Source organism: Oncorhynchus clarkii, unplaced genomic scaffold (assembly GCF_045791955.1).
Source record: "Oncorhynchus clarkii lewisi isolate Uvic-CL-2024 unplaced genomic scaffold, UVic_Ocla_1.0 unplaced_contig_6271_pilon_pilon, whole genome shotgun sequence".
Classification (NCBI taxonomy): domain Eukaryota; kingdom Metazoa; phylum Chordata; class Actinopteri; order Salmoniformes; family Salmonidae; genus Oncorhynchus; species Oncorhynchus clarkii.
Window position 1 is genome coordinate 698,093 of NW_027261145.1, and position 14,408 is coordinate 712,500.

A 14,408-nucleotide genomic window follows, 5' to 3' on the forward strand; every position below is an offset into this window, starting at 1 on the left:
TTCACCATCTGTCATTTCTAGACTACTCTACCACGCACACTACACTACACTACACTGGAGGGTTACATAACTAACTTTACATCCTGTCTGTCCAGGACACATAAACCAGTGACCAACATCCAGTGATCTACATCCTGTCTGTCCAGGACACATAAACCAGTGACCTACATCCTGTCTGTCCAGGACACATAAACCAGTGATTACATCCTGTCTGTCCAGGACACATAAACCAGTGATCTACATCCTGTCTGTCCAGGACACATAAACCAGTGATCAACATCCTGTCTGTCCAGGACACATAAACCAGTGATCTACATCCTGTCTGTCCAGGACACATAAACCAGTGATCTACATCCAGTCTGTCCAGGACACATAAACCAGTGATCTACATCCTGTCTGTCCAGGACACATAAACCAGTGATCTACATCCTGTCTGTCCAGGACACATAAACCAGTAATCTACATCCTGTCTGTCCAGGACACATAAACCAGTGATCTACATCCTGTCTGTCCAGGACACATAAACCAGTGATCTACATCCAGTCTGTCCAGGACACATAAACCAGTGATCTACATCCTGTCTGTCCAGGACACATAAACCAGTGATCTACATCCAGTCTGTCCAGGACACATAAACCAGTGATCTACATCCTGTCTGTCCAGGACACATAAACCAGTGATCTACATCCTGTCTGTCCAGGACACATAAACCAGTGATCTACATCCAGTCTGTCCAGGACACATAAACCAGTGATCTACATCCAGTCTGTCCAGGACACATAAACCAGTGATCTACATCCTGTCTGTCCAGGACACATCAACCAGTGATCTACATCCTGTCTGTCCAGGACACATAAACCAGTGACCAACATCCAGTGATCTACATCCTGTCTGTCCAGGACACATAAACCAGTGATCTACATCCTGTCTGTCCAGGACACATAAACCAGTGATCTCCCCATGTTTCTATGGTTCTATTCTCATCTCTGTGTTGTTGTTTTTGTCGTACTGCTTGCTTTATCTTGGCCATGTCGCAGTTGTAAATGAGAACTTGTTCTCAACTGTTCTCAACTTGTTCTCAACTGGCCTACCTGGTTAAATAAAAGTGAAATGTAAAAAATATCTCTCCACGTTGCTATTCTCATCTCTCCATGTTGCTATGGTTCTATTCTCATCTCTCCACGTTGCTATGGTTCTATTCTCATCTCTCCATGTTGCTATGGTTCTATTCTCATCTCTCCATGTTGCTATGGTTCTATTGTCACCTCTCCACATTGCTATGGTTCTATTCTCATCTCTCCACGTTGCTATGGTTCTATTCTCATCTCTCCACGTTGCTATGGTTCTATTCTCATCTCTCCATCCCTCCTTTCTTGACATCACTTCTTCACAAGTCCACTCCTTCCTTCAACGTCCTGTGATGTCATCACCCCTCGCCCCCGGTCTCCGTGTGTCATCTGGATGTCTTCATCTGATTGGCTGCTGGCGTGTAGAGGTACCGGTAGATGGCGTAGTAATGGACGCCTGCTCCCATGGCAACAAACAGGTGCCAGATGGCATGGGCGAATGGGACGAGGCCATCACTCTTGAAGAACACCATGCCCAGACAGTAACAGGCACCGCCCACTAACAACTCCCACAGCCCCTCGCGGTCCGGCTACAGGGGGACAACAAGGGTGAAAGTTAATCCTTTACCTGGCTAACTTTACCTGGCTAACTTTACCTGGCTAACTTTACCTGGCCACCTTTACCTGGCCACCTTTACCTGGCCCCCTTTACCTGGCCCCCTTTACCTGGCCCCCTTTACCTGGCCCCCTTTACCTGGCCCCAACCATTCTCTTTGTTTCTGTGCCTTGTGTTGTGTTGTTTTGACTTGAGCCATTCAATTACCATACAACCATTCTCTTTGTTTCTGTGCCTTGTGTTGTGTTGTTTTGACTTGAGCCATTCAATCACCATACAACCATTCTCTTTGTTTCTGTGCCTTGTGTTGTGTTGTTTTGACTTGAGCCATTCAATCACCATACAACCATTCTCTTTGTTTCTGTGCCTTGTGTTGTGTTGTTTTGATTACTGTTTTTCAGTTTCATTTCTACAATTGTAAAGAGACTTCGGGGTCCTTAAAGTTATTTAAAAGTCCCATGTGTTGTAATGATTATAACATACTGGTTCTGTCCCAGTAAGCAGTCTACGGGGACAAGAGAAAGTCCCATGTGTTATTATGATTATAACATACTGGTTCTGTCCCAGTAAGCAGTCTACGGGGACAAGAGAAAGTCCCATGTGTTGTTATGATTATAACATACTGGTTCTGTCCCAGTAAGCAGTCTACGGGGACAAGAGAAAGTCCCATGTGTTGTTATGATTATAACATACTGGTTCTGTCCCAGTAAGCAGTCTACAGGGACAAGAGAAAGTCCCATGTGTTATTATGATTATAACATACTGGTTCTGTCCCAGTAAGCAGTCTACGGGGACAAGAGAAAGTCCCATGTGTTATTATGATTATAACATACTGGTTCTGTCCCAGTAAGCAGTCTACAGGGACAAGAGAAAGTCCCATGTGTTATTATGATTATAACATACTGGTTCTGTCCCAGTAAGCAGTCTACGGGGACAAGAGAAAGTCCCATGTGTTGTTATGATTATAACATACTGGTTCTGTCCCAGTAAGCAGTCTACGGGGACAAGAGAAAGTCCCATGTGTTGTTATGATTATAACATACTGGTTCTGTCCCAGTAAGCAGTCTACAGGGACAAGAGAAAGTCCCATGTGTTATTATGATTATAACATACTGGTTCTGTCCCAGTAAGCAGTCTACGGACAAGAGAAAGTCCCATGTGTTGTTATGATTATAACATACTGGTTCTGTCCCAGTAAGCAGTCTACAGGGACAAGAGAAAGTCCCATGTGTTGTTATGATTATAACATACTGGTTCTGTCCCAGTAAGCAGTCTACGGACAAGAGAAAGTCCCATGTGTTGTTATGATTATAACATACTGGTTCTGTCCCAGTAAGCAGTCTACGGGGACAAGAGAAAGTCCCGTGTGTTGTTATGATTATAACATACTGGTTCTGTCCCAGTAAGCAGTCTACTGGGACAAGAGAAAGTCCCATGTGTTGTTATGATTATAACATACTGGTTCTGTCCCAGTAAGCAGTCTACGGGGACAAGAGAAAGTCCCGTGTGTTGTTATGATTATAACATACTGGTTCTGTCCCAGTAAGCAGTCTACGGGGACAAGAGAAAGTCCCATGTGTTGTTATGATTATAACATACTGGTTCTGTCCCAGTAAGCAGTCTACGGGGACAAGAGAAAGTCCCATGTGTTGTTATGATTATAACATACTGGTTCTGTCCCAGTAAGCAGTCTACAGGGACAAGAGAAAGTCCCATGTGTTATTATGATTATAACATACTGGTTCTGTCCCAGTAAGCAGTCTACGGGGACAAGAGAAAGTCCCATGTGTTGTTATGATTATAACATACTGGTTCTGTCCCAGTAAGCAGTCTACGGACAAGAGAAAGTCCCATGTGTTGTTATGATTATAACATACTGGTTCTGTCCCAGTAAGCAGTCTACAGGGACAAGAGAAAGTCCCATGTGTTATTATGATTATAACATACTGGTTCTGTCCCAGTAAGCAGTCTACAGGGACAAGAGAAAGTCCCATGTGTTATTATGATTATAACATACTGGTTCTGTCCCAGTAAGCAGTCTACGGACAAGAGAAAGTCCCATGTGTTATTATGATTATAACATACTGGTTCTGTCCCAGTAAGCAGTCTACGGACAAGAGAAAGTCCCATGTGTTATTATGATTATAACATACTGGTTCTGTCCCAGTAAGCAGTCTACGGGGACAAGAGAAAGTCCCATGTGTTGTTATGATTATAACATACTGGTTCTGTCCCAGTAAGCAGTCTACAGGGACAAGAGAAAGTCCCGTGTGTTATTATGATTATAACATACTGGTTCTGTCCCAGTAAGCAGTCTACAGGGACAAGAGAAAGTCCCATGTGTTGTTATGATTATAACATACTGGTTCTGTCCCAGTAAGCAGTCTACGGGGACAAGAGAAAGTCCCATGTGTTATTATGATTATAACATACTGGTTCTGTCCCAGTAAGCAGTCTACAGGGACAAGAGAAAGTCCCATGTGTTATTATGATTATAACATACTGGTTCTGTCCCAGTAAGCAGTCTACGGGGACAAGAGAAAGTCCCATGTGTTGTTATGATTATAACATACTGGTTCTGTCCCAGTAAGCAGTCTACGGACAAGAGAAAGCCCCATGCGCTATTATGATTATAACATACTGGTTCTGTCCCAGTAAGCAGTCTACGGACAAGAGAAAGTCCCATGTGTTGTTATGATTATAACATACTGGTTCTGTCCCAGTAAGCAGTCTACGGACAAGAGAAAGCATTCCGTGCTTTGGTTTCCTTTACCTGGCCACCTTTACCTGGCTAGATTTACCTGGCCCCCTTTACCTGGCCACATTTACCTGGCCACATTTACCTGGCCCCCTTTACCTGGCCACCTTTACCTGGCCACCTTTACCTGGCTACCTTTACCTGGCCCCCTTTACCTGGCCCCCTTTATCTGGCTACATTTACCTGGCCACCTTTACCTGGCCACCTTTACCTGTCTAGATTTACCTGGCTACCTTTACCTGGCCACCTTTACCTGGCCACCTTTACCTGGCCCCCTTTACCTGGCCACCTTTACCTGGCTACCTTTACCTGGCTACCTTTACCTGGCCACCTTTACCTGGCCACCTTTACCTGGCTAGATTTACCTGGCCACCTTTACCTGGCCACCTTTACCTGGCCACCTTTACCTGGCTAACTTTACCTGGCCACCTTTACCTGGCCACCTTTACCTGGCTAGATTAACCTGGCCCACTTTACCTGGCCACCTTTACCTGGCTAACTTTACCTGGCTAACTTTACCTGGCTAACTTTACCTGGCTAACTTTACCTGGCCACCTTTACCTGGCCACCTTTACCTGACCACCTTTACCTGGCCACCTTTACCTGGCCCACTTTACCTGGCCACCTTTACCTGGCCACCTTTACCTGGCCACCTTTACCTGGCTAGATTTACCTGGCCCCCTTTACCTGGCCCCCTTTACCTGGCCCCCTTTACCTGGCCCCCTTTACCTGGCTAGATTTACCTGGCCCCCTTTACCTGGCTAGATTAACCTGGCCACCTTTACCTGGCTAGATTAACCTGGCCCCCTTTACCTGGCCACCTTTACCTGGCCCCCTTTACCTGGCTAGATTAACCTGGCCCCCTTTACCTGGCTAGATTAACCTGGCCCCCTTTACCTGGCTAGATTAACCTGCCCCCCTTTACCTGGCTAGATTAACCTGGCCCCCTTTACCTGGCTAGATTAACCTGGCCCCCTTTACCTGGCTAGATTAACCTGGCCCCCTTTACCTGGCCACCTTTACCTGGCCACCTTTACCTGGCCCCCTTTACCTGGCCCCCTTTACCTGGCTAGATTAACCTGGCCACCTTTACCTGGCCACCTTTACCTGGCCCCCTTTACCTGGCCACCTTTACCTGGCCCCCTTTACCTGGCCCCCTTTACCTGGCCACCTTTACCTGGCCACCTTTACCTGGCCACCTTTACCTGGCCCCCTTTACCTGGCCCCCTTTACCTGGCCCCCTTTACCTGGCTAGATTTACCTGGCCCCCTTTACCTGGCCCCCTTTACCTGGCCCCCTTTACCTGGCCACCTTTACCTGGCCACCTTTACCTGGCCCCCTTTACCTGGCCCCCTTTACCTGGCTAGATTTACCTGGCCACCTTTACCTGGCCACCTTTACCTGGCCACCTTTACCTGGCCACCTTTACCTGGCTAGATTTACCTGGTCCCCTTTACCTGGCTAGATTAACCTGGCCACCTTTACCTGGCCCCCTTTACCTGGCTAGATTTTCCTTGGTCCCCTTTACCTGGCTAGATTAACCTGGCCACCTTTACCTGGCCCCCTTTACCTGGCCCCCTTTACCTGGCCCCCTTTACCTGGCCCCCTTTACCTGGCTAGATTTACCTGGTCCCCTTTACCTGGCTAGATTTACCTGGCCCCCTTTACCTGGCCACCTTTACCTGGCCACCTTTACCTGGCCCCCTTTACCTGGCTAGATTTACCTGGTCCCCTTTACCTGGCCACCTTTACCTGGCCCCCTTTACCTGGCTAGATTAACCTGGCCACCTTTACCTGGCCCCCTTTACCTGGCTAGATTTACCTGGCCACCTTTACCTGGCCACCTTTACCTGGCCCCCTTTACCTGGCCCCCTTTACCTGGCCACCTTTACCTGGCCCCCTTTACTTGGCTAGATTTACCTGGCCACCTTTACCTGGCCCCCTTTACCTGGCTAGATTTACCTGGCCACCTTTACCTGGCCACCTTTACCTGGCTAGATTAACCTGGCCACCTTTACCTGGCCCCCTTTACCTGGCTAGATTTACCTGGCCACCTTTACCTGGCCCCCTTTACCTGGCCACCTTTACCTGGCTAGATTAACCTGGCCCCCTTTACCTGGCCACCTTTACCTGACCACCTTTACCTGAATAGATTTACCTGGCCACCTTTACCTGGCCACCTTTACCTGGCCACCTTTACCTGGCCCCCTTTACCTGGCCCCCTTTACCTGGCCACCTTTACCTGGCCACCTTTACCTGGCTAGATTAACCTGCCCCCCTTTACCTGGCCACCTTTACCTGGCCCCCTTTACCTGGCTAGATTTACCTGGCCACCTTTACCTGGCCCCCTTTACCTGGCCACCTTTACCTGGCTAGATTAACCTGGCCCCCTTTACCTGGCCACCTTTACCTGACCACCTTTACCTGGCTAGATTTACCTGGCCACCTTTACCTGGCCCCCTTTACCTGGCTAGATTTACCTGGCCACCTTTACCTGGCCCCCTTTACCTGGCTAGATTAACCTGGCCACCTTTACCTGGCCCCCTTTACCTGACTAGATTTACCTGGCCACCTTTACCTGGCCCCCTTTACCTGGCCACCTTTACCTGGATAGATTAACCTGGCCCCCTTTACCTGGCCACCTTTACCTCACCACCTTTACCTGAATATATTTACCTGGCCACCTTTACCTGGCCACCTTTACCTGGCCACCTTTACCTGGCCCCCTTTACCTGGCCACCTTTACCTGGCCACCTTTACCTGGCTAGATTAACCTGCCCCCCTTTACCTGGCCACCTTTACCTGGCTAGATTAACCTGCCCCCCTTTACCTGGCCACCTTTACCTGGCCCCCTTTACCTGCCCACCTTCACCTGGCCCCCTTTACCTGGCCCCCTTTACCTGCCCACCTTTACCTGGCCCCCTTTACCTGGCCACCTTTACCTGGCCACCTTTACCTGGCCCCCTTTACCTGGCCACCTTTACCTGGCCACCTTTACCTGGCTAGATTAACCTGCCCCCCTTTACCTGGCCACCTTTACCTGGCTAGATTAACCTGCCCCCCTTTACCTGGCCACCTTTACCTGGCCCCCTTTACCTGCCCACCTTCACCTGGCCCCCTTTACCTGGCCCCCTTTACCTGCCCACCTTTACCTGGCCCCCTTTACCTGGCCACCTTTACCTGGCCACCTTTACCTGGCCACCTTTACCTGCCCACCTTTACCTGGCCCCCTTTACCTGGCCACCTTTACCTGGCCCCCTTTACCTGGCCACCTTTACCTGGCCCCTTTACCTGGCTAGATTTACCTGGCCACCTTCTTAAAATGCTAACTTTTTTTGTTGCATTTGTGCTCTAAAAACCAATGCAAGTCAATATCCCCGATTTGAGCATTTTTAGAGTTTGATGTCTAAAAGTGTCTCACCATTGACAGGATGACCAAGGCTGGGAACACTCCCATCACTGTATAACAGATCAGTTCCATCAACTTATACCTGGAGAGATAGAGACAGAGAGAGACAGAGAGAGAGACAGAGAGAGAGAGAGAGAGAGACAGAGACAGAGAGAGACACAGAGAGACACAGAGAGAGACAGAGAGAGAGACAGAGAGAGAGAGAGAAAGAGCGAGAGAGAAAGAGAGAAGGAGGAGGTTAGATATAGGTCAGGAACATAGTTAGGGTTTAGGGTCTCACAAGAGTCAGGGTTAAAAGGTCAGAGTGGAGTATTGTGACCTCTTACCTCTCGTGGGAGAAGACACACCCCTCCCCCCCACCACAAACACGTTACCTCTCGTGGAAGAAGACACCCCCCCACATCACCCACAAACACGTTACCTCTCGTGGGGGAAGACACCCCCCCACATCACCCACAAACACGTTACCTCTCGTGGGAGAAGACACCCCCCCCCCCCCCCCCCCCAACACAAACATGTTACCTCTCGTAGAAGCCACCCCCCACCACAAACATGTTACCTCTCATTGAAGAAAACACCCCCCCCCCCCCCATAACCACGTTACCTCTCGTAGAAGCCCCCCCCCCCCCCCCCCCCCCCCCACCACAAACACGTTACCTCTCGTGGAAGAAAACACCCCCCCCCCCCCCCCCCCCACATAACCACGTTACCTCTCGTAGATGCCTCCCCCCCATAACCACCTCACATCTCGTAGATGCCCCCCCCCACCATAACCACGTTACCTCTCGTAGATGCCTCCCCTCATACCCACCTCACCTCTCGTAGATGCCCCCCCCCCACCATAACCACGTTACCTCTTGTAGATGCCTCCCCCCCATACCCACCTCACCTCTCGTAGAAGCCCCCCCCCCCTCCCCATAACCACCTCACCTCTCGTAGATGCCCCCCCCCACCATAACCACGTTACCTCTCGTAGATGCCTCCCCCCCATACCCACCTCACCTCTCGTAGAAGCCCCCCCCTCCCCATAACCACCTCACCTCTCGTAGAAGCCCCCCCTCCCCTCCCCATAACCACCTCACCTCTCGTAGAAGCCCCCCCCTCCCCATAACCACCTCACCTCTCGTAGAAGCCCCCCCTCCCCATAACCACCTCACCTCTCGTAGAAGCCCCCCCTCCCCATAACCACCTCACCTCTCGTAGAAGCCCCCCCTCCCCATACCCACCTCACCTCTCGTAGATGCCCCCCCCACCATAACCACGTTACCTCTCCTCCCCCCCCCCCCCCCTCCCCATAACCACCTCACCTCTCGTGGAAGAAGAAGACGTATGTGGTTCCAACAGAGGCCATCACCCAGACCAACCACCTCATGTGACAGGTCCAGGGTCCCAGCTCCCGCAGGTTCAACCTGGATAGTAATCATGGTACATGTTACATCACTTTAAAACAGACGACACACACAACAAGGGCGTCATGGTACATATCACATCACTTTAAAACAGACGACACACACAACAAGGGCGTCATGGTACATATCACATCACTTTAAAACAGACGACACACACAACAAGGTCGTCGTGGTACATATCACATCACTTTAAAACAGACTACACACACAACAAGGGCGTCGTGTTCACAAGTTCGGCAAACTGAGCTAGTGTAGTCCAGACTATGATGCTGTAGTCCACTCTGATGCTGTAGTCCAGACTAGTGTAGTCCAGACTAGTGTAGTCCAGTATATGATGCTGTAGTCCATACTAGTGTAGTCCAGACTATGATGCTGTAGTCCAGACTATGATGCTGTAGTCCAGACTAGTGTAGTCCAGACTAGTGTAGTCCAGACTAGTGTAGTCCAGTATATGATGCTGTAGTCCAGACTAGTGTAGTCCAGTATATGATGCTGTAGTCCAGACTAGTGTAGTCCAGACTAGTGTAGTCCAGACTAGTGTAGTCCAGTACATGATGCTGTAGTCCAGACTAGTGTAGTCCAGTATATGATGCTGTAGTCCAGACTAGTGTAGTCCAGTATATGATGCTGTAGTCCAGACTAGTGTAGTCCAGTATATGATGCTGTAGTCCAGACTAGTGTAGTCCAGTACATTATGATGTGGTCCAGACTAGTGTAGTCCAGACTAGTGTAGTCCAGAATAGTGTAGTCCAGAATAGTGTAGTCCAGTATATGATGCTGTAGTCCAGACTAGTGTAGTCCAGTACATGATGCTGTAGTCCAGACTAGTGTAGTCCAGTACATTATGCTGTAGTCCAGACTAGTGTAGTCCAGTATATGATGCTGTAGTCCAGACTAGTGTAGTCCAGTACATTATGATGTGGTCCAGACTAGTGTAGTCCAGACTAGTGTAGTCCAGAATAGTGTAGTCCAGACTAGTGTAGTCCAGTACATGATGCTGTAGTCCAGACTAGTGTAGTCCAGTATATGATGCTGTAGTCCATACTAGTGTAGTCCAGTATATGATGCTGTAGTCCATACTAGTGTAGTCCAGTATATGATGCTGTAGTCCATACTAGTGTAGTCCAGTATATGATGCTGTAGTCCATACTAGTGTAGTCCAGTATATGATGCTGTAGTCCATACTAGTGTAGTCCAGTATATGATGCTGTAGTCCATACTAGTGTAGTCCAGTATATGATGCTGTAGTCAGTTATTATAATGATAGATTATTATATATATACATGTAGCCTGGTGTCACAGATATTATAATGATAAATTACTATCCTTACAATAAATGACCAACAGTATGTGGACACCTGCTCGTCAAACATTTATTTTATGGATCCCCATTAGTTCCTGCCAAGGCAGCAGCTACTCTTCCTGGGGTTTATTATCGATCCCCTAGTTCCTGTCAAGGCAGCAGCTACTCTTCCTGGGGTTTATTATCGATCCCCTAGTTCCTGCCAAGGCAGCAGCTACTCTTCCTGGGGTTTATTATCGATCCCCTAGTTCCTGCCAAGGCAGCAGCTACTCTTCCTGGGGTTTATTATGGATCCCCATTAGTTCCTGTCAAGGCAGCAGCTACTCTTCCTGTGGTTTATTATGGATCCCCATTAGATCCTGTTGCCAAGGCAGCAGCTACTCTTCCTGGGGTTTATTATGGATCCCCATTAGTTCCTGCCAAGGCAGCAGCTACTCTTCCTGGGGTTTATTATCGATCCCCTAGTTCCTGTCAAGGCAGCAGCTACTCTTCCTGGGGTTTATTATCGATCCCCTAGTTCCTGCCAAGGCAGCAGCTACTCTTCCTGGGGTTTATTATCGATCCCCTAGTTCCTGCCAAGGCAGCAGCTACTCTTCCTGGGGTTTATTATGGATCCCCATTAGATCCTGTTGCCAAGACAGCAGCTACTCTTCCTGGGGTTTATTATGGATCCCCATTAGATCCTGTTGCCAAGGAAGCAGCTACTCTTCCTGTGGTTTATTATGGGTCCCCATTAGATCCTGTGCCAAGGCATCAGCTAATCTTCCTGGGGTTTATTATGGATCCCCATTAGTTCCTGTTGCCAAGGCAGCAGCTACTCTTCCTGGGGTTTATTATGTATCCCCATTAGATCCTGTTGCCAAGGCAGCAGCTACTCTTCCTGGGGTTTATTATGGATCCTACTCCACCACTACCACATATCTACAGTACTAAATCCATGTGTATGTGTGTGTATAGTGCGTATGCTATCGTGTGTGTGTGTGTGTATGCTATCGTGTGTGTGTGTGTGTGTGTGTGTGTGTGTGTGTGTGTGTGTGTATGCCAATGTTTGTGTTGCTTCACAGTCCCCGCTGTTCCATTCTACCTGCTTTATCTAATTCTACTGCTGGTATCAGTTACCTGATGTGGAATAGAGTTCCATGTAGTCATGGCTCTATGTAGTACTGTGCGCCTCCCATAGTCTGTTCTGGACTTGGTGACTGTGAAGAGACCTCTGGTGGCATGTCTTGTGGGGTATGCATGGATGTCTGAGCTGTGTGCCAGTAGTTCAAACAGACAGCTCGGTGCTTTCAACATGTCAACACCTCTCACAAATACTAATAGTGATGTAGTCAATCTCTCCTCCACTTTGAGCCAGGAGAGATTGTCATGCATATTATTAATATTATCTCTCTGTGTACATCCAAGGGCCAGCCGTGCTGCCCTGTTCTGAGCCAATTGCAAATATCCTAAGTGCTTTTTTTGTGACTGAACAGTAGTCAAGGAGCGACAAAACTAGGGCCTGTAGGACCTGTCTTGTTGATAGTGTTGTTAAGAAGGTAGAAACTAGGGCCTGTAGGACCTGTCTTGTTGATAGTGTTGTGAAGAAGGTCGAAACTAGGGCCTGTAGGACCTGCCTTGTTGATAGTGTTGTTAAGAAGGTAGAAACTAGGGCCTGTAGGACCTGTCTTGTTGATAGTGTTGTGAAGAAGGTAGAAACTAGGGCCTGTAGGACCTGCCTTGTTGATAGTGTTGTGAAGAAGGTCGAAACTAGGGCCTGTAGGACCTGCCTTGTTGATAGTGCTGTTAAGAAGGTAGAAACTAGGGCCTGTAGGACCTGCCTTGTTGATAGTGTTGTTAAGAAGGTAGAAACTAGGGCCTGTAGGACCTGCCTTGTTGATAGTGTTGTTAAGAAGTTAGAAACTAGGGCCTGTAGGACCTGCCTTGTTGATAGTGCTGTTAAGAAGGTAGAAACTAGGGCCTGTAGGACCTGCCTTGTTGATAGTGTTGTTAAGAAGGTAGAAACTAGGGCCTGTAGGACCTGTCTTGTTGATAGTGCTGTTAAGAAGGTAGAAACTAGGGCCTGTAGGACCTGCCTTGTTGATAGTGTTGTTAAGAAGGTAGAAACTAGGGCCTGTAGGACCTGCCTTGTTGATAGTGCTGTTAAGAAGGTAGAAACTAGGGCCTATAGGACCTGCCTTGTTGATAGTGCTGTTAAGAAGGTAGAAACTAGGGCCTGTAGGACCTGCCTTGTTGATAGTGCTGTTAAGAAGGTAGAAACTAGGACCTGTAGGACCTGCCTTGTTGATAGTGCTGTTAAGAAGGTAGAAACTAGGGCCTGTAGGACCTGCCTTGTTGATAGTGCTGTTAAGAAGGTAGAAACTAGGGCCTGTAGGACCTGCCTTGTTGATAGTGTTGTTTATGAAGGTAGAAACTAGGGCCTGTAGGACCTGCCTTGTTGATAGTGTTGTTAAGAAGGTAGAAACTAGGGCCTATAGGACCTGCCTTGTTGATAGTGCTGTTAAGAAGGTAGAAACTAGGGCCTATAGGACCTGCCTTGTTGATAGTGTTGTTAAGAAGGTAGAAACTAGGGCCTGTAGGACCTGCCTTGTTGATAGTGCTGTTAAGAAGGTAGAAACTAGGGCCTGTAGGACCTGCCTTGTTGATAGTGTTGTTTAAGAAGGTAGAAACTAGGGCCTGTAGGACCTGCCTTGTTGATAGTGTTGTTTAAGAAGGTAGAAACTAGGGCCTGTAGGACCTGCCTTGTTGATAGTGTTGTTAAAGAAGGTAGAGCAGCACTTTATTATAGACAGACAGTAGTGTAGTCTATAGAGACAGTAGTGTAGTCTATAGAGACAGTAGTGTAGTCTATAGAGACAGTAGTGTAGTCTATAGAGACAGTAGTGTAGTCTATAGAGACAGTAGTGTAGTCTATAGAGACAGTAGTGTAGTCTATAGAGACAGTAGTGTAGTCTATAGAGACAGTAGTGTAGTCTATAGAGACAGTAGTGTAGTCTATAGAGACAGTAGTGTAGTCTATAGAGACAGTAGTGTAGTTATAGAGACAGTAGTGTAGTCTATAGAGACAGTAGTCTAGTTATAGAGACAGTAGTGTAGTCTATAGAGACAGTAGTGTAGTCTATAGAGACAGTATAGTTATAGAGACAGTAGTGTAGTTATAGAGACAGTAGTGTAGTTATAGAGACAGTAGTGTAGTTATAGAGACAGTAGTGTAGTTATAGAGACAGTAGTGTAGTCTATAGAGACAGTAGTGTAGTCTATAGAGACAGTAGTGTAGTCTATAGAGACAGTAGTGTAGTTATAGAGACAGTAGTGTAGTCTAGTGAGACAATGAGGCTGCGGCAGCACCTCCGACTCACCAGGGGGCGTAGGAGGCTGCTATGAAGAAATAGATCACCATTCTGTCACACATGTGGAAACAGTGCTCCACAGACCTGGAGAGACACAGAACATGATTATACATACTGCTGTCATTAACCATATACACTACCTATCCCTAACCTTATAGACAGGTGGGCAGGTAGCCTGATTATACATACTGCTGCCATTAATCATATACACTACCTATCCCTAACCTTATAGACAGGTGGGCAGGTAGCCTGATTATACAACCTGCTGCCATTAACCATATACACTACCTATCCCTAACCTTATAGACAGGTGGGCAGGTAGCCTGATTATACATACTGCTGTCATTAACCATATACACTACCTATCCCTAATCTTATAGACAGGTGGGCAGGTAGCCTGATTATACATACTGCTGCCCTCATATACACTACCTATCCCTAACCTTATAGACAGGTCGGCAGGTAGCCTGATTATACATACTGCTGTCATTAACCA

At 47.8% G+C, this 14,408-nt stretch overlaps 1 protein-coding gene across 1 annotated transcript in view; it reads right to left on the reverse strand.

Moving 5' to 3' along the window:
• Positions 1–1,229: 1,229 nt before the first annotated feature.
• LOC139405251 (monocyte to macrophage differentiation factor 2-like) overlaps positions 1,230–14,408 on the reverse strand; it is a 40,025-nt gene continuing 26,846 nt past the window's right edge. The window contains exons 4-7 of the mRNA XM_071147690.1: positions 13,922–13,996; positions 9,158–9,259; positions 7,863–7,932; positions 1,230–1,657 (exon numbers count right to left, since the gene is read on the reverse strand). Of these exons, the coding sequence (XP_071003791.1) occupies positions 1,454–1,657; positions 7,863–7,932; positions 9,158–9,259; positions 13,922–13,996 (451 nt within the window). The 3' untranslated portion in view covers positions 1,230–1,453. The remainder of the gene's footprint in view (positions 1,658–7,862; positions 7,933–9,157; positions 9,260–13,921; positions 13,997–14,408) is intronic.